Consider the following 19,900-nt stretch of genomic DNA (forward strand, 5'->3'; position numbering starts at 1 on the left):
CACCTGGATGCATACTCACTATCCCACTAGGAAAGCGAACATTGAGCAAATCACAGATATTTTGCTGGAAGCTCCCTGGCAGATTGCCGGAAGTGGCCTGCAACCGATCATTCTCTAACTATCCCTTGATCTGATCACTGGCAAGCAGTCCAAGGTAGCCTTCCAGCTGCTCATATCTGACAAGTTAATGATACCGTTCAGAGAGAGGGACTTCCCGACTCCCGAATTCAGTATCTTTAGAGCACCTTCAGAGCATAAAAGGAGCAGGTGAAAGTGGGCAAGCAAACCACTTTTCCTGTACAGGAAGCCATATTTCTACTTATACACAACTTGAATGGCTGCTCTTCTTAAGGGGATCCTGGTTTCTCAATTCATCCATGCTCGTCATGTCCACATGTATCTTCCCTCTTCAATGGAATAATTTGTTTTTATTCATCTCCTGTGACTAATTAGAGGCATCCTCCCCTACCTCTCCTTCTCACAGAGAACCCTCACAATCATCTGCTTAGTATTATCAAGGATCAACTACGCAGACAGCCTCTACCTTGGAATGCCAGAATGGCTCACTAAAAAACTCCAACGCATCCCAAATACTGCAGCAAGGATACTCCTGAGACTACACAGAAGTGCTCACATCACACAAGCCCTGAGAAGCCTACACTGGCTCCCAGTAAAAAATAAACACATTAACTTCAAAGCGTCTGCATCTCTCACAAATCACTACATGGACAAGGAGCTGAATTCCTCCAAGCCAAAATCAACCACTGCCAGCCAAAAAAAAAACTAAGATCAAGCAACGATCTCCAAATCATAATGAAACACTACGAAAAAAAGGACATTCGGAGGAACAGCATCGTCCTGTCTAATAGCCAATCTATGGAACTCAATCCAAAAGGAGATAAGAACGACAGAGGATAACCTTACTTTCTGAAAACAAATGAAAACCTGGCTACTCAACTCACCAAGACTAGGATAAAAATGGGCACCTCCCACAGTATATCCCTGCAGACCCAAGACAACCAAGGGACAGTATGAATCCTGGAACCAACAATAAAACAACCACACTGTACAATCCACTAACCACCCCTGCTCCTCGCTCCTCTCCAGCATACCCCACACATACCGCACACTACCTAATGGGCCAACCCTACCACACACAAAACACGCAACTCACACATCAACCAAAAGAACAAAGTATTGGAAACAAACAACCCAGACACTGGACGTTGCCCCTCCAGACACAATTACCCCAGTGTGCACAATCCGAACACACTCAGAAAAGCCCACATGCACCCACAGCAGTTTTAACTGGTTCTGAAAGCACAAACAGAAGAGCACAACCTCTATCCTATCCCTCTACCCTCGCTAACCTACCCAACCCACTTTCTTAACAACCATGCAAATGGTAGCAGTGCACAGTATAAATCAACTTAACATGACTCAGACATGATCTCATGCACTATCAATACTTGTGGTCATCTTAGGTCCTCAAACCCTTGCAGCTATCATTTCCATAACACAAGATGCTTCTGGGTACATAGTTGAAATGCACCATCAACAGATGCAAGATATCGCTGCACATTCATTTAAAACTAACTTGTCACAATATACAGTCTCCTTTGTACATGCTCACTGTTATCCTGAGTTAGGGAGCTTGCCACCACTGGATTTTCGGACCAGCACCTTAGCACACAACTATAACACTGAAAATAACTAGAAAATAAGTAAACAACGTTATACTATAGAGCAGGAAAGGCATAGCTCTCATTGAATGTGTGATGAATGCAAACCGTTCTTATAAGCCTAGCTAGATTTTTGTCTGCCATCGATTCAGGACTTTAAACAGCTTAGTGCCACTTTAATCAGTACCATCTTCTTCATGTGTAAGCTATTTCCGGATCAGAGGAATGGCTTCAATTCTCACAACCTTTTTCCTCTAACTTAATAGCCTGTATTATTCTGTACTTTGTATGCCTCCAGGTGAAAGCCAGTTATTCTCCAAACTGGGAAGTAGGGACGTTGCTAGGTCTGGCAAAGATCTGGGGCTACACTATTGTCGGGACCGTTGGGACTCGGGGCTAGCTAGCCTTTTTGTTGTAGCCCCTGAGATTCTATATGGGGCTACAACAAAAAGACACGGGGCTCTAGCCCCCTCAGCTCCCCCCTATCCCCAGCAACGCCTCTGCTGGTAAGATGGCCGAAATAGAAAATACTTAAGCAGCCCTTCAAATGGCTGCCACTATGCCACAGCAGTGAGGGAGGTGGCAATGGCATGGCAGTGGAAGAAACTCCCACTATTATTTTGAGAGCTAAGTCAAGTCTTGGCCACTGTTGTCCTGAGGGCCATGGGTGCAGGACAAAGAGAGCCTACTTTCACCCCTAAATACACCAATGACAAACACAGAATTGAGTCATTTGGGAAACCCCCTGATTTCCTGGCAGCTTCATTTGCCACTAAATATAAGCAGTGGCACACAGTACAGACTGAGTTATTTGGCCCCATTCTCAAGAAACATGGAACTCAATCTTATGGAAATGCATGATTGACAATATGTAATCTTTGAGTTGGTTTTCTTGCAAACAAGTGTTAAACAGAAGCTTACCGAATCCTTGGAGTAACTGAAAATCTGACCCAGCGGCTCATAGATGACCACGTCTAACACGGCCATGTTGTGTTCCTGGAAGATGGTGATGGGCCGACTGGTGACATACTGGTTCCACAAGCAAACTCTATGATCAATGCCTCCAGTCACTAAGAGGTTTAGGGACCCACAGTAGTCAAAGCACTGCACACCCTGGAACGCACAAGAAAAGCACGCTCATTTCTTATTGCTTCTATGCATACCTGCTAAACATTTCAATGACGTAAATTAATGGGTTATTAGCAATTAAATGCTGTTATGTTATTTTATTGTTTGCTTGTATAATGCTGAAAACTGGAGGTATATGAGTGCTTAAGATGAGAATAGGAGGGCTGCCATGTAAATGTTAAGCTCAATGAGAAAAGCAGTGTTTTTCTTTTTTCATTTTCATGCATATATCTTTTATTTTAGGAATGCAAAACATAAGGTACAATGCAAAAAACAACATAAGGAGAGCGAAGTGAAATGAAAATATACATAAGAGTAAAACGCCACAATTCCATTCCTTCCCATACAGTATCTAGACATTCCATTATTCCAGTTGAGGGGGGGAGGTGGGCAGTCATATTGCTTTTTGGTACTCAAGAGAACATCTACAAATACAGCGGTTGTGTATCATACAGATTATATCGTGCACTGTGTTTATTTGTATCAAAATTAGAAGGGACCCCATATCTCTTCGAGAGAAAAGCACGGTCGAAAGGGGAAGATTTTGTGATGTTCTTTAAGCATTTATAAAATCTTGATGCGGTCTTTATAGGAAGTCAACAGCCAGAAGCGTACAGCTCTGAATCACTGTGAACAACAGGTATTATTATAAATCTGGATCAATGCGGCTTCTTCTTTTTAACTTCTAAGGACAAAAGGCTGAGACAGCGCCACCTGTCTCTGAACATGAAACCTGCAAGTAGGCTAATAAACATCACAGAAATGTGACAATCAATAGGAAGATAGTATTCACACAAATACGAATGAATCACATATTAGTAAATGTGGAGGTAATATATGAAGCTAAGTGAGATATTCGGTTATCACGCCTGTGATCGCTGAGAGAATGGATCAAAGGCAAGAGTGAGCATCCAGGCACACATCTTTTCGTGACGAGTGAATGCGGCCTCAGAACCACAGGAAGCCTGACGCGGAACAAGAAGAAGGAAGAAAGTACAGAAGACACCAACAGAGTGGTGCACCATGCACCAACACCATGCACCAAGGAATGAAATCGTCTTCAAGAAACGGAAGTAGACTCCATGTGTGCGGAGTTCCGAAATGATAAAAGGCGCGAACATGAACGGACAAAACTCTGGCACAAGTGCGTCAGGGCTAGTACAAATTCTCACTTACTACCTTCATACGTCATAGTTATTTTGTAGAATTGCCATCTTGGTGATGTCATTTTGCTGAAGGGAAGGACGAAATTAACTTGTGGTCTCTTCACCAGTAATGACGAGGTAGAACTCGGAGACACATGCTTCTTATGCCTTCCCAAGCATCTTATCTATCCCTCGCCCTGATCCCAACTAGCTACCAACTTTGCTCCACTCTGCCACTACTGAAAGCTCTACCATACTCCTCCTTTGCCTCTCTGACAGGGAAAAAGCGTGTGATGCCATAAACTATGGCAGGGGGCGCTATGCAAATGCAAGACAGCATAGCAAACTTAACAGTCCTACTGCAGAGGGTCAACTCAACAAACCTTAAAAGTGGGTGAACTGATGTCATAACAGAATATTTAAATATAATATTCCTTAGAAATCACAAAGAAAGCACACAAACAAACATTATACGGGGCAACTGTCTCGGAAGAGCAAAATAATTAAGAAATGAACTTCCCTGGTTTCCCCACATGCAACATGTCTAGCAAGGTGTGTACACTCTGAGTGATCTGCTCATTTCAGGGAGTAAAGGCATGTTTATTAGGCCAGATGCCCTATGATGCCCTTAAAAGAGCTGAAGGGATGATGAGAGATGGGGAACAAAAATCCAATACAGCCTATGGTATACAAGGCAAACAAAGTCCCTTTGAGTACATTGGACTAATTACGTTCACCAAAACATGACAGAATCTTAAGACCCTTTTTCGGAGAGTTTGTTGGGACCTGCCCATAGAGAGCTACTCAGTGCTTTATAAAATAATATTTGGCAAGTAATTCGGCTTGGGCGTTTCTGATTATTTTCCATACATTGGGGATTTCTCTTCAAGGAGAATGTCAGAAAAGGATTGCTAAACGAATTTGCGCATTTTGCTCCCGTAAAGAGAGATGTCAGTTTCCACTTAGCTTGTGAAAAAACACATTGCTATGCCAGTTTCCATGCCAGTTTCCTCATTGCACCAGAAACACAGGCAAGGTAGGTCATTGTCGGTGTGCTCGGCCAGAATCTTTCAGGTCATAGGTTGAACATCGCGACAAGTCTAACTATATTCTGACTGCCATTGAATTGAGTAATAGTAGCACCTGGTGTGAAAGAGCATACCACATTTCGCCTTGTGGTTTATACTATTTGAATAGCTTAATCTTCTGTCCTGAGTGATGCTGTGGTGGGTGATGGTTGTGTTTACTATTTCACATTAGCAGTTCATAGGGGTTCCTGGTTGGATGTATGCACAATAGATAATGCGGAAATCAGATTGGGCCAAGTAAGGGTGAGAGAGGCAATGTTTGTAAATTGTATTGTGTTTTTGTTCGATTAATACTAACGAAAACAATTGGGGAAAAATAGAAAGCTCAATTATTTCGAAAAGCCAATGAAGTCTAAAAAGGAAGTCTAAAAATATTACAGGTGTTTAAGACTCTTAAAATATGACGTGTAATGTAATGTATATATATATATATATATATATATATATATATATATATATATATATATATATATATATATATATATATATATATATATATATATATATATATATATATATATTTTTTTTTTTATTTTTTTATTTTTTTTTTATTTTTTTTATTTTTTTTTATTTTTTTATTGTGCATTTAGTCACACATAAGGACTTTTTACACATTGTACAAAAATGTAACAAAAAAGAAAGGAAAATGCACTTTCCGTTTCTACATTTAAATTCAAAACTTGAATAGCATAGTTGTAAGGTAAAAAACAGAATCAAGTTAAATAATCACTTAAAATAACAATATTATGCTACTTCAATCAAGGCAATCAATTAGTATATGCAATAGTACATCTTGGCATCTTAACGATAATCTTTCTGATGTGGTTTGTTGAAGGGTTGTGGTGGTAATGTTATAACGTTCAATTCATTCAATAGTTTCAACAAAGCAACTGATAAAGAAATGCATTTCCTGACAGTTAATCTTAGCCAAAAATCCTGGGTTGAGATCCTAGAAGAATGATGGACAAAGTTTACAAAGTATTCATTTCTAAGTGCAAGGGTGGCTGTGCAGACATTCAGCAAATGTTGCATGTCTTGAGTAAAACCTTCGCCACAAAGATTACATTCCCTTCTCGAAGTGTCTAGTTTGTTTTCAAATTCTATCAGTCTTGTTAATCTTTGTCAGACCCAATCGGAAATACATTCATTCTTTGTGCCACAAGGGACTGGGAAACCTTCCAATATAAGGCAACAGATAGGAGCTCGGTTTCTCACTCAAGGGGACATTTTTCATATTTTTTAGATTACAGATTGCCGCTCTTTTTTCCATATGCGGCCTTCTACTCAATCCCAATCGATGTTAGGTGAGTAAGGAGGGCATTCCATATGAAAGAGCTGGAACTATTTTTCCTTTGTACAATTTTATTAACGGTACCAGTAAAAATGGATAAAATGTAGCATGGAGTTTTTTTAACTGGCACATGTATTGATGGGTCTTTCACTCCATCTCTATGGTAAGCTCTCGAATTGACGGCCGGTCTCTGAGATTAAATCCTTGACTTCCTTAACTATAGGAATAGATTGTTGAGTTAAATGACATTGAAATTTGTTGGACTTATTGATGGGTTTTCCAAAAATAGTAATGTATGATTTTATTGGATATCATTGTCTATGGCATATATTTCTAATGCTAAGAGTAGATTTTTTAAACCTAACGGGGTGTTAGCTATTAGGGCTATGTTGTCAGCATAAGCAAGAATATGGATGTTATATTTTCCAATGGAGGGGATAACAAAGGTGTACTTGTCTAGGAAAGGGACTAGATCTGCAAGATATACATTGAATAATAGAGCCGCAAGGAGGCACCCATGTCTCACGCCATTATCTATCGGAATGTTAGAAGACAGATCGCCCTGTAAATTTAATTTAACTTTATAGAGGTTCTGGTTATGTAAAGCAATGATTATTTGCAATAGCTCATGAGGTATCTTCCACGCTTTCAATTTTTTCCATAGTTTAGATCTATTTACCAGGTCAAAAGCTTTTGAGAAATCTATGAAAGCAATGTACGGTGGGAGAGATTGTTTTATCCGACTATGGGCTTTTAGGTTATTGATGGAAAGGCCATGTAAGATGGCTGAGAGACCATTTCTAAACCCATTTTGACAATTTGACAGAATGTGATGATTTGTAGCCCATTTGTGCAACTCTTGGAGAACAGAGAAAATATTTTACTATCACAATCCATAAGAGCGATGGGTCTATAATTTGTTGCATCTTGTGGGTCGTCCTTTTTATGGATAGGAATTATTATTGCTTGTTTCCAAGAGTTGGGAATTACTTTAGAGTTTACGATTTTCTTAAAGAGTTCTGTTAGGATGACAGACCAAGTATGGGGATCTGATTTAAGTATTTGATTAGTTAACCTGTTTGGTCCAGCAGCACACTGATTTTGAAACAATCTTGATGAGGTTTATGATTTCATCTTCATTAATCTGTAACGACCAATCAATGGTGTTGTCAGTGTGAGATTGTGTCAGAGCATTATACATATACTGTTTTCCGAAGTAAGTCTCCCAGTCAGCAGCAGAAAAACCTTTAGATTTTTTTTGGTTGTTTATCAATGCCCCAAATTGTTTTGTTTGTGATGGTAGAAGTGTTCTCAGCATATTCTGCCCATCATTGATCTTTTGGTTTAGGCGATGGCCACGAGATCAATATTTATAATTGTTTTTCTATTTTGTCGATTCAACTGGCAAAAGAAATGGGTCTCGTTTTTAAAAAAAATTAATTGATGTCTTTCTTTAGTTGTTTTTTTTTAATGAGTTAATTGATCAAATGTGTAGGGATTTGTTTTTTTTTTAAGTTAGTTTATTTTATTTGTGGAGGGTTTAGATTCCACAGGAATTCAACATAAGTTCCAGGTGGACTCAGTATTTCAAATTCTTTTTGGGAATGTATGTATATAGATTTCCTTCAACCGTGTTTTCATTTATTTCATGCTGCTTCTAACTGTGGCCATATCACTTTTAAATGGCAATATAAACCTTTTGCAGGGCGCTTAGGTTCAATATGTATAGCGCAGAAAGGTGGTATTGCTTTTCCACAATGAAAAAGTGTGGGCACTACAAAACGTGCTCCTCCTCCTCCCAAGTCCCAGGGACCGTTGTAGACCGATGGATGAGTCATTACTGCTGAGGGCCATAAGTTGGGGAAGCGTCATTATGCCAAGTGATAATGACCCTTTCCGAGGCCTGTAAAGCTATTAGTACATAAAGGTAATTGCAAAACAGGTTTTGGTGTTTTCATGGTGAAGTAAAACCGTTATTTTAATAGTCATTAACGTGAAGAGACAAACACATGTGTTTTTATATTTCTTGATACTGTAGCATGATTGACATGAGCATGCATTAAGTGTCATGTATAAGTACACTATTTCTCTATAATAAAGTCAACGAATTCTGCCATGTTTACGTTTTTTCTTTGTAGTGTTTAATAGGATGTTGCAACAAAAAAAGATCCTCCCAAAGCGAAGTATCTTGTTGAAAGAAATCTTGCCTCAAATTTGCATTGTTGTTTCCCTTTTTACTTTCAAACACAGAATGTTCAGAATGCAGTCAGGATCGGTAGTTATTGACTGCAGTCTGAACATTCTGATTAGTTATGGGGAGGTCGATAATTATCTCCATGTGCTAATGAACATTCAATCCTTCCTACAGGAAGAATGCGCCTGTTAAAAACATGAAACCCAAGAACACAGACCTTGTTGATTCTCCAAATGTATGCCTTCCTTCTTCGGTTGATGTCCATGGCGACCACTGAAGTCTTGGAGCTGCCGGATGATGTGATGAGCAGGTCTCGGTCAGAGACATACAAGACTTTGGTGATGGCCTCTGAGTGCACATCTGGAATCGCCTCATAGCTCAAAAGGCGGCTATGATCCTTCAGGTCCTAGAAAAAAGAGAAGTATCAAAAGAAATTAAGACTTTTCCCCCACCAGCAACAATAAACTGTTAAAAGACGTTAGTTACTTCTGAGAGTAGCCCATTATCCCACTATGTTATTTTTAGAAGAATAATAACTTTTAGTCAACATTTGCAGTGACAATCCTGAAGCCTCACAGCAGTGTACAGACAAGGTGTATATATTACATAACTCAGTGATACTCATTTCATTTAAATGTGATGATCTCAACTGTTGGCCAGATGGTGCACACACGTTTTTACCACCAATACACTAGCCCACTTGACCGACTTCCATTTATTATGTTTGGGATACCAAAAACCGCCCCGGTCTCAAAGAGGAGGTGAGAGTATCAGATTGGGTTGCCTGTTCTATCTCCTCTTTACAGGGGAATAGGTTCTCCAGAGTGAAAGTGGACGCCATTGAAGCTGAGGCCAAACTTCTTGGCTGTGGGGTTCCAGAGGACTCCTCCCTCTCACCGCTTTTCTTTAATATATATTTAAAGCCATTGAATGATTTTCTTGTCGAGTTGGAAGCTATATTTCAGAATTATGCCAATGACACTCAGACGGTCCTCAGGCTCGAAAAAGAACCCCATCACCTGTCAGCTACGCGTACAATCTATCTTGGACAGCATTGATGTGTGGCTGAAGGAAAAATGGCCTAAATAAAGACAATGCCGAAATTCGTACTGTTGCATCTTCCATGCGTTACTAATACTCATAGTGACATTCTCATATTGCCTTCTCAAATCTGACTACTCCATACTCCAGTATAACTGAAATCAGCAGCGGGCAGAGGGTGCAGGGATGATGTCCTCCCAGACAATCAGGAATCTCTGAATGGCGTCTTTACCTCATGTTAAAGCCCCTGCTCCGAGTCTCCTCGGAAGCGGGAGGCCTCCATTTTCCCTCTGGGATAAAGGTAAGAGCACCATGTGTGTCCCCTTATTATCTCCTTCCCCCACCCGTCAGCCCCAATTTCCACAACCCTCACCCACCTACACCACGGCCCCACTTACCTGGGGCTCCCTTGACCCTCTACGGTGCTGGGAAAACTCTGTGTTCCCGGCTCTTCTCTGTCGCAGCAACGGCCGCCATCGAACCAGAGAAGGGACTAGATCCTTTTCCCTAGCCCATGACGGCTATCTTGGTTTGTCTTTTTTTTCAAGTTGAGAAAAGATTAGCATCCCGGTATAACGTGCCCGGATGCTAATAGCAATAAACCCCTCCTGGAGGGGGCATTTCTGGGTTGGGTAATTCCCTGGGGCTAACTGTAGCTAGGGCTGTGACATTACCTGACCTGGTAAAACCCCCTGCCTGTCTGCATTTATTGCTCAAGTAAAACCTTTAGGCCTGGTCCTGGATTGCTCCTTTCCTGTGGGCTGCCAAATTTCGAGAACCTTGAGCTCTATTAATGTCTATTGAATGCTGGTGAAACAGCTGAGACCACTCCTATTGGAATATCACTGTACAGTCATTGCTAGCTCCATAATGGGACGCAAACAGTTCAGCATTTTCAGTCTCTGCAGAACTGATAATTGCACCCCAAAGCATTACTGCGGCCCTAATGCAGCAAGCATTGGATGCCTGTAAGGGCCAGGTTCATTATTTTAACATTTCACTATAATACGCAAAGCACTATATGTCCAGGCCCTTCAGTGTCTAACAAATAATCTTCAACGGCTTGCTTCCAATTACCCTCAAAAGGCCCCGAGACGCTTTCTGCAGGTGATTTCCCGTTACTTGCTCTCTAAGGCCCTGCGTAAAAAATCCTTTTCATTCCTGACTGCCAGGCATTGGAATGAGCTTGCAGTGGAATTCGGACAAAGCTAACTTTGCATAAAAAGATTAGACTCGTTTTTTTCAAAATTGCCCCTTTTCCTCTATAGTGGGTACCATTCCTTCGTTGGAGAGTAAACCCACGCTGCTGTCCTTTTTCTAGTTTCCCTCCCTTGTCAGATAGGCATTGACACTCTAGACTGGTTGTGCTACAGAAACTCTAAATGGAAAGGAGTGGTGTCCGGTCAAAGTGTCGAATACACTGTTTCGAAATACAATGGTTTCGAAATAAAAGGACTGGAAAAAAAAGTCGAATACCTTTTTTTAAATGTATTTTTTTTTTTTGCTTTCATATAGGAACAAAAACTTGTTTTTACACTTAAAACGGGTGTTTGGGGGGGCTTTTTTCGGTCCTTTTGGTTCGAAACTATTGCATTCGAAACCATTGCATTCGACCCTTTCACCTACAACCGAAAGGAGTAGCTCTTCAGTTAATAGAAACAAGCCCAGCCACCCATACAATTAGGACGTTCAAGTAACAGGCAAATGGGTTTTAAGTAAGCAACTAAGCAGAGCACGTTGTCTTAGCAAGCCAATTTGTTTTCCCCTTCGCTCTGTCTCATTTTATGTTGCTTTTGTGGACAATAAAAAACAAACCTCCCGGTGCATTACATTTGTTGTCCTATAATTCCAGCTAGTGGGAGGCGGGAAGATCGTGCAAGCAGTAGCAAATGAAAATGCATCTATGCTCAGAGATGGGAAATTCTTTCTCCAAAGTTGAATTGTTATTTTTCTATTTTTCCTATTGTCACACAGGGTGCGACTGTGAGGAAATGACTTCTTCCTTGCAGGTTTACAAAGATAAGAAGAGGGTAAAGCGCCTACTCAGCCCTCTCACTTCTACAAACCAAGAGCCATCACAATAATAATGGTAACACAGGCACAGTCAAGAGATATACCTGCTTCACCTTTTGTGATAGCATGGGCCGTGGGAAGGCTATACTCTCAAGAAGGGTGATAATGTTGTTCAAAAGCAACCCAACCAGCGAGGTATAGCAGTCCAAAATAAAGGAATATGCAGTCAAGCTTCTAATGAAAACGAACTAGTGGGGAATTGATGGGAATGAAGAGTTTCTGTTGAGTGTTAAAGCAGGGTTCGGGGATGCCTTTGCCAGAAACCAAGTGTTTATCTCTTCAATGTCAGGAGTCACACAGTTGGCTTTAGAGATGACTTGGAAGATGATTGGTGTAATTTTTAAATTGCCTTCTGTAAAACAGGGATGGCCAAACCAATGTATGCTGAAATGCCCCAGTTCTCATGTCTGCAACAATGGGAAACCCAAAGAAACCGTTCTAACTTCTACATAAGATTGGGTATTTGCGATTGGTCCTTAGTCACATTGTATTAAGCAACGAGTTTGAATCTGGAATTCATCTGCATCAATTAAACTAGTGAAGTTCTGAAACCAATAGGCAACTTTAATTGAAGGCAGGATCTTGTCACTAACTCAGTGAGGTGGTTTACCACTGGTTACCAATCGTTGATCTGCTTTGCATTTATTTAGACCTTTTAGGGTGTCTGTGTGGAATTGCCACCTGACAAGGGTGTAGAAGACCTGATTTTTCCGTTTTGGGAATGGAAATCTACTATTCATACCCCGGACATTCCATGTCATGATTTTTATCCCATCATTCATCCTTTATCTTCCCCACAACCTCCGCTGTTGTCTTGGGACTGCTTCCCATTATCTTTAGGACAGTGTGCCGGAATCTGTTCTGCCCCCTGCTTCCCACATCCCCCCTCCCTCACCCCCAACATATAACAAAACCCCCCAACCGTAACTGTCCAGCAATGCAATGCATTCTCAGACTCTCCCCGCTTTGCTCCTCAGAACCCCCAATAACCAGGGGTCTCAGTTACCAGTAGGTGGGTACAACAGCATACCCTATAAACAAAGGATATGGGGTGGTAGGTGGTCTCTTCCCCTGCGTTGATGCTCCTGCCTTTAGCTGGCAGTCATGACGTCAGAGCTATTGCATATGCGTGGATAGGTTATCTTACCTTGGTCCGCCATGGAAAAGGCATCCGCATTACCATGTACATTCTATTGTAGTTGCATCTTCGTTGCAGCTGGGAGTTGCCCCCTCTTCACTTCTACTCCCGCTCATCCAGTGGTAGGATCTTGGTATTGTCCATCCAGTTCTGTGCTATCGATGGTGTCTCAAAAAACAGTGCCTTTCCATTATACAGTATTTTCCACAGTGTATATCAGCCTGTATTTCAGACCAGCTTTTTTAAGTCTCACTTTTGTGGCGATAAATTGTGCACAGCGCTTTTGGACCTGGAAGGTATAGTCCGGATACATGACCAGCTTTGCAGAAGCCCTCTGTATTTCACTTCCATTCCTGGAAAATGCAAGGATATTTTCTCGATCTCTATAGTTCAGGACCTTCGCTATTATTGGCCTCGGAGGGGCCCCAGGTGGCGGCTTACTAACGAGGCAGCGGTGTGCGCATTCAATGGTGAGCCCCTGCGTCAGGTTCCCAGCTGCCAGCTCCTGCAGCAGCAGGTTCTCAACATAGTTGGTAGGGTCGGTACCTTCCATTCCCTCCTGGAGGCCAACAATCCTTATATTGTTCTGCCTCGCTCTACCTTCCGCATCCCCTGCCCTATCTTCCAGTAGCATCACCTTTTGCCTCAGTATGTCTACTTCCTTTGACAACTGTGTCTTTTCAGCTCTCCACGTTTGTCATCGTCCCCCTCGGTACGCGTGTGACCCTTCGCAAAGGCTTCCATGGTGGTCTGCTTGCCTTTTGACTTGCAGTTTATCTCCGCCATCAGGTCAGTTATGACTTGTCTCCTCTCGCTGCCCAAGCTTCGTGTCAACTGTCAGCTTATTTGTTCCTTATTCTTGGGTGCCATTGCGGGGGCCTCGGAGGATGCTCCAGCTGTCTGTTCCTCATGCCCCAGTAGGAAGAACTAGGTGTGCCTGCCTTTCCGTCTGGTCGTCCTGCAGGTGTGGCGCGCTTCTCCCAATTTGTGGCTTCTCAGTGCAACTGCCGTTCGCAGGTGCGCTATTCTGGCTCCCTCTGCCCTCTCTGCACTCCCCCTGGGGCTGCGGGCATAGCCGGCAGGCCTCTCGAGTGGTCTGTGTCACCACCGCTCTCTATTCATCCTTCCTTGCTGTACACTTTCACATCCCACTGCGCCTAGACTCCTCCTTGTCCAGCTCCCATTCTCCTCAGGCGCCTCTACCTTGTGCAGTCCTTAGCCACTCCTGGAGTGGCTTACCCAGCTTGCTGTCCTTGCCTGGTCTTGGTCTTCAGAGCTTTGGCGCCAGCACCCCCCACTTCCAGTGCGCTCTCTTGCTTGGCTAGCTCAGGTCGCCCATTCTTTATTCCGAGCAACTCCTAGCCACTACAGCAAGGATGTACCGTAGGCTCATGTGCCTCCAAAGCCTGTGGTGCCCCAGCTACATGGTGACACAGCCTCGGGGACTGCAAGAAGTTTGCATGAGATGTGGCCTTCCTTCCTGCTGCTTGCGCCTCACACAGCAGGCCATATAGCCTTTATGTCCTCTAGTGCTTCTTAGTGATTACACTATCTCCGCAGTTGCAGCACATCCTTAAATTTCAATGTCCCAACTGTTTCAGCAGGGAGGTGCTGCAACTGTGCTATTGATCATTCGGGGACTGCGCCCCACTGTATGTCCACGGATCCTCTTCTTGACTCCCGGACACCTCCTATGCTTATGGGCCAGTAGGGTCCAGCGTAGCGCCTGCGCCGCCTGTTGTTTAGCCGCTGTGCCGCCTATGTGCTTTTGCATGGAACGTTACTTCCCAAACTTCCCAGGTGTTTTATCATGTTAAGTCTCTCAGCCGGGCCCCATGCCCTCGCCGTGTCCTCCACTTCCAGGCAGCGCCTCACCGTTAACACCAATACCTTATGTCGGGTGAGCAGTCCGTCTCGCATACGGCATCTGAAGTCGGTGTTGGGATGTTCCGCAGCGTGGCCTCTCCAGGTGTCCTAGACCGGCTTTGTAGGAGCCCCCACAGTCTGCTAGTGTGGGTGTTGATGGCAGGTTGGTGGCAGCCGCGCCGCTATATCCGAAGGAGGACTAGGGATTCTATGTTAGCTGGCCTCAAACGGCCAGTCCTCAACTGGGCAGCTGTGCTTGTTGCCCCGCCCATTGCGCAATGTTCTGGTCTTCTTCGCAGGCACTGAAGGTCGCAAGAACGTTGTGTTCTGTCCAGAATTCAGGATCTCTTGATGCCTCTCAGTGCAGGGTTGACGCCTCTAATGTACTCCGGCTTAGGCAGTTTCAGGGCTGCCAGCTGGAACGCACACTCTTCCCAAAACACTTGCATCGCGTTCACTTTCAATGCTGTTCTTTGTTCACGCCAGCCATATTGTATCTTCAGGTGAGCTGGATACAAACTTGCCGTTTGCTTGTTTCCTGGAAGTTCTGCTCCTCCAGCTTTTCTAACTGCGTCTTCATGCGCCCAGCACCTTCATGTATGCATGCCTTCGTTCATGGGCTTAAATCACATCGGATCGGCAGGAGTTATGGAGAAGACACGTCTTACTCCATGGCCTCTTAGCCACGCCCCCTTTTTCCCATTGTTGTAACACTATGGCATTTAAAGCATTGTATTACTCCGTACTGTGTTGTGTTTTCCCTAATGGGCTCATTTCCCTATGAGCCGTAACATTAATGGAAGGCTTAAACATTTTGTGCTAGGCTTTAACGCCTTCCATTGATCCTGTGGCTCATTATTCATCCATTTGTATGGTGGAGAGGAATTACAGAAAGCAACTTGCATTTCTGCTGACTCCCTTGTGCATTTGCGCCGGCATTCATTTTTATGCTGGCGCAAATTCTGGGGATCCCTATGCAGTCTGTCAGCTTTATGCACAAGCATAAAGCAGGCTGACTCCATTGGGATTCATTGTAAATGCGGCCTGACATGCGTACATGACCGGCAATATTTACTTCATTGATGCCACGTCTCATTATTCATCCAGTTGTATGGCAGAGAGGAGGGGTGGAACGCAACTTGTGCTTCCGAAGCCTCCCTTCTTCTAAACCATACAAGTGCTCCAACATTTGCGCCGACATGCATTTTCATGCTAGCAAAAATGCTGGGGATCTCTCTGGAGCCCGCCACCTTTATATGCCATCATGGAGCAGGTGGACTCAATAGGGATTGTAGGGTTTGGCCCCTAATCACCTTAACCCAAAGCAGGCCCCCCACTTATGGAACGAGTGCACATTTGTATGTAAAGCAAATTTATTGTACAATCATCCGGGAGGAGCTAGATGACGCTGTAGAGTCAAACTAACCCAAGGCTCATTAAACCACATAAGTTGACACATTATATATACATTATATACATTTGTTGCAATAGTTAAAACACTTCCATATATTTTATTACAATCCATCCCCATTCTTCCATTTTCATTGGCCACTTGTTATCGTAACAACCATCTCCAAATCATATTCTTAGCACACCCCCTCTTGGGATGATTAAACAGTTAAACATTTGTGTGCAAACATAATTCTTTACTAGTAGCAACTGTCCTGAGCCCTTTAACCTTATACATAATTTCACAAGGTTGGCATAGATACTTCAAGCGATATGAAGGAGGCTGGATAAACAGGTTCTCTTTGAACTGTCGATAGCTATCTCATCTGCCCCAGCTAACTGCTCCATTGAAAATTCTAATCAAAATGATTACCATTTCAACATGCATAGCATGTCTGAAAATCCAATTGAAACTTCTGGGTATCAATTACTTTGGCCTTTGAGCACCACTTCACCCCATGTGTTTATTGCTGGTCAAAACAAATAGCTAAAAACCTTCAGCCTGCTCTGATATACTTAAGATTACACTTTCCTGCTGCGATACAACCAGGACATAAAAAAACATGATTGATTTCTTTAACTGAGCTGATCATCGGCTAAGGTCATAATGACTTATTTACCCATCCTCTGGCCTCTGAAACTCTGGAATACCAGTTTCTAAAAGTCAAACCCTAACTTCTGTGTTTTAATCCATTTGCAGAAAAAGGCCCACTACATGTAGATTTTATAAATTCCATGTGTATGTATATCAGTGTGCATGCATGTTTAACTTTCATATTTTCTTCATATTGGGTACTCTGACAGTCCTCTATTTCATAAACATTCTTTTATTAATTTTCTTCAGAAATAACATATATAAAAATGCAAACCATTGCAACCACAGGTCAGTTATTACATGTTCAAAATCATAAGGTGTCCAGTCCACCCCCCTTTGCTCCCTTCCCTCCTCTCCTCCTGGCCTCTTCTTTGCTGCCTGAAAGGACCCCTCCTACCATCCTGTCTCCCTGTCCCTTATTCTCCCATTCCTATTCCCCACCCACAAGAGTCTATCCTGTCTCCAGTCATTTCGCCCACATTTTTGGAAACTTTTTGGGGCACCCTCTGTCCTTGTATATCCTTTTCTACAGCTCTGCACAGTAATCCATTTCCTCCAGCCAATTCTGGAATGTGGGAGCTGCAGGGGTGCCCCATTTGTTTGCCAACATCTTTTTTCCCAGAATCATAGCCGTCCGGAGCAGCGATTTGTCTCTATCGCTGAAGCCCGATTCTCCCCACACACAAACAGCAGGATCAGCTTGGGGCAATCGGGCATCATCTCTCCCACCATTCTGGCCATCTTACCTCTCACCCTGTCCCATATTTAACCACCGGGCACTCCCAAACTAAGTGACAGAAGGATCCCACTCCCATCTTGCACTTCAAACACAGGGGGTCTGCTTCCCAGCCCATCTGGTGCAGGCAGTCCCTGCTATAGTAAACTCTGTGCAGAACCGTGTGCAGAACCTTGTATTGAATCAGTCGTAGCCTTACTGTGATGCTTGCCTCTCTTGGTGATCCCAGGGCCTCCCTCCACTCCTCCCCCTTCAGTGGTCCCAGGTTACATACCCATGAGTCCCTCAACTTTGATACCGTTACTTGGAGGTGAAATTATTTAGCATCTGATACAATTGCATGATTCCCTTGATCTCTCCTTCCATGAAGTAAGCCTCTATATGTGACCTATCTGGTAAGTCCCATGTGCCCCGCCCTTTCTGGGACATTGCGTGATGCAAGCGACTATATAAGTATCAGTCCCCCTCCGTCAATTCGTAGTGTTCCTGTAATTGCTGGAACGATGCAAGTTGGTTTTGTACCACAATATTTTCTATCCGCGTTATACTCTCTCATGCCACTTCAATTGTTGACCAATTTATCAGATCTACATTGCCCCATATGGAAGCCTCCTTAGTCATTACCCTTCCACCCCATCGCCTTCACTGCAGTTTTCCTGGAATCCAGCACATTGACTCCTGACCTCAAAAGCTTGTGCTCCACTCTGCTACCATAAATCACCTGCAGGGGAGGAACAGTACCCATTTTTCCTAGTTCCCATTCTACATGTGGCGGCCCTCCTCTCCCGCCAAACAGCCACATCACCACTAAATGGGAGTCCCAATAATAATGTTGTATGTTAAGGGTTGCAGACATGCCCATCAGTGGACTGAGATACACTGATACACTGACTCAAGGAAACGAGACCCAGGGCCCCCGAAAACAATCAGGAGCTTGACAAGATTACAACAACATGGAATAGCACCAATGAACAACAGCACTGGGTGTGCATTGTCCAGAGCACGAGGCAATCATGTTACGGGACAGTGCCATCAACAAACAGAACAGACAATTAAGGTGGTTCATGATTGATGTGTAAACTGACCGTCCTGAAGAAGGTGGCAGGATTATAATACTATGCTATATTATGCAATGCTATGCTATATTATGCAATGATATGTTATGCAATGCAATGCTATGCAATGCAATGCTATGCCATGGTATGCTACCTTAGGCTCTCCCATACAGTTAGGCCTCAGACCCTCATGTCACCTCCCTCTGCCTCTGCCTGCACACAGCATCCCGGACATGCTAAATGCATGCCCAACAGACCTCCTGTGGCAGATGACATGTCAGCTGATCTTCACTTATTCTTAATCTCTACAAGTATAGCATTAGCACCATACATGAGAGGTAACAGTAGGGTTTCTATGGATGCTGCTTTTCCATAATACAACAAGATGTCCCTGCAGGACTGCGTCACAAGGTCACAAGTGAGATGCTGACAGTTCTTGTCAAATGCCAAGTAACACCCCCCATTGTGAAAGTGCTATAACATATTAGTGTTTGCTTATGATATGCTATATAACTGCCACTCTAAGGGTGGGTCCTAGAGAGCACTGTGTGCCGACTGCCTGAACACCTGTCCTGCAGTGTTCCCTGTTGATCAGCTGATCTCTCTGTATGCTGTGTATTTGCTATTTAATACAAGAAGCTTGGTTTACCACCAGTCTGTGCCTGATCTCCTTATTTGCTGCAAACTGAGGCCGGTCAGGGGTGCTCTTGGGAAGTGGCCCGATCTTGGTCAACACAGAGTGGTGCGGGATGTCTCTGGCCTGACTGTACAGGAGTTTTGCTGTGGGCTGCCCTCGACCACACATGGCCAATTAGAACAAAGGTCCTCACCATCAGAGGGAAATTTATAAGCATTGCACACCTGTTGACACCAAAGTTGCCAATATGTGGTGTGATACGAGAGGTAGACAGAGAATGCCCAGTGCAGCACACAGCTGTGGACCTGTTTGTTCCCCTCAGACTGATTGGTAAGTACAACCTTCCGCTTATGTTCTGCCACTGTGTTTTTCTCTGCACTGCATATTATTTTGACTAAAAGTTGATTTTCAATATTGTGTATTCTCACTCTCCCTCCCTACACCTCCTGGTATGTTTTGTATTTGTCTGTAACTGGGTAGATAAAAGCACATAGAGTTTCAGCTCTGCCGATCGCATTCAGCTTGTTGGTCTATGGTGTGTTTGTATTGGCTTCTATGCACTAGTTGCTTGTTTCAGTGTAGAGCTCAAATGAACTCCCCACGAGTGCCAAATAGTCCTGCGGGCTAACATGTGCATGATATCGCACCCCTCCTTCATGCCCAAGGTGCCGTCGGACTTGCACCTCAACGAGCCCTTGGTGTTGCCAGTTTTCTTCCCGTCGCCTTCGTCGCCGGCTGAGAGGACTCTGCACTCGCTAGATGTAGCTAGAGCGCTGAAGTTC

At 43.5% G+C, this 19,900-nt stretch overlaps 1 protein-coding gene across 1 annotated transcript in view; it reads right to left on the reverse strand.

Moving 5' to 3' along the window:
• LOC138448026 (cilia- and flagella-associated protein 337-like) overlaps positions 1-19,900 on the reverse strand; it is a 621,048-nt gene that overhangs the window by 464,430 nt on the left and 136,718 nt on the right. Inside the window, exons 8-9 of the mRNA XM_069604562.1 lie at positions 8,746-8,934; positions 2,604-2,795 (exon numbers count right to left, since the gene is read on the reverse strand). Coding sequence (XP_069460663.1) covers positions 2,604-2,795; positions 8,746-8,934 — 381 coding nt within the window. The remainder of the gene's footprint in view (positions 1-2,603; positions 2,796-8,745; positions 8,935-19,900) is intronic.

This window comes from Ambystoma mexicanum, chromosome 3q (assembly GCF_040938575.1).
Source record: "Ambystoma mexicanum isolate Mex_15411 chromosome 3q, UKY_AmexF1_1, whole genome shotgun sequence".
Lineage (NCBI taxonomy): Eukaryota > Metazoa > Chordata > Amphibia > Caudata > Ambystomatidae > Ambystoma > Ambystoma mexicanum.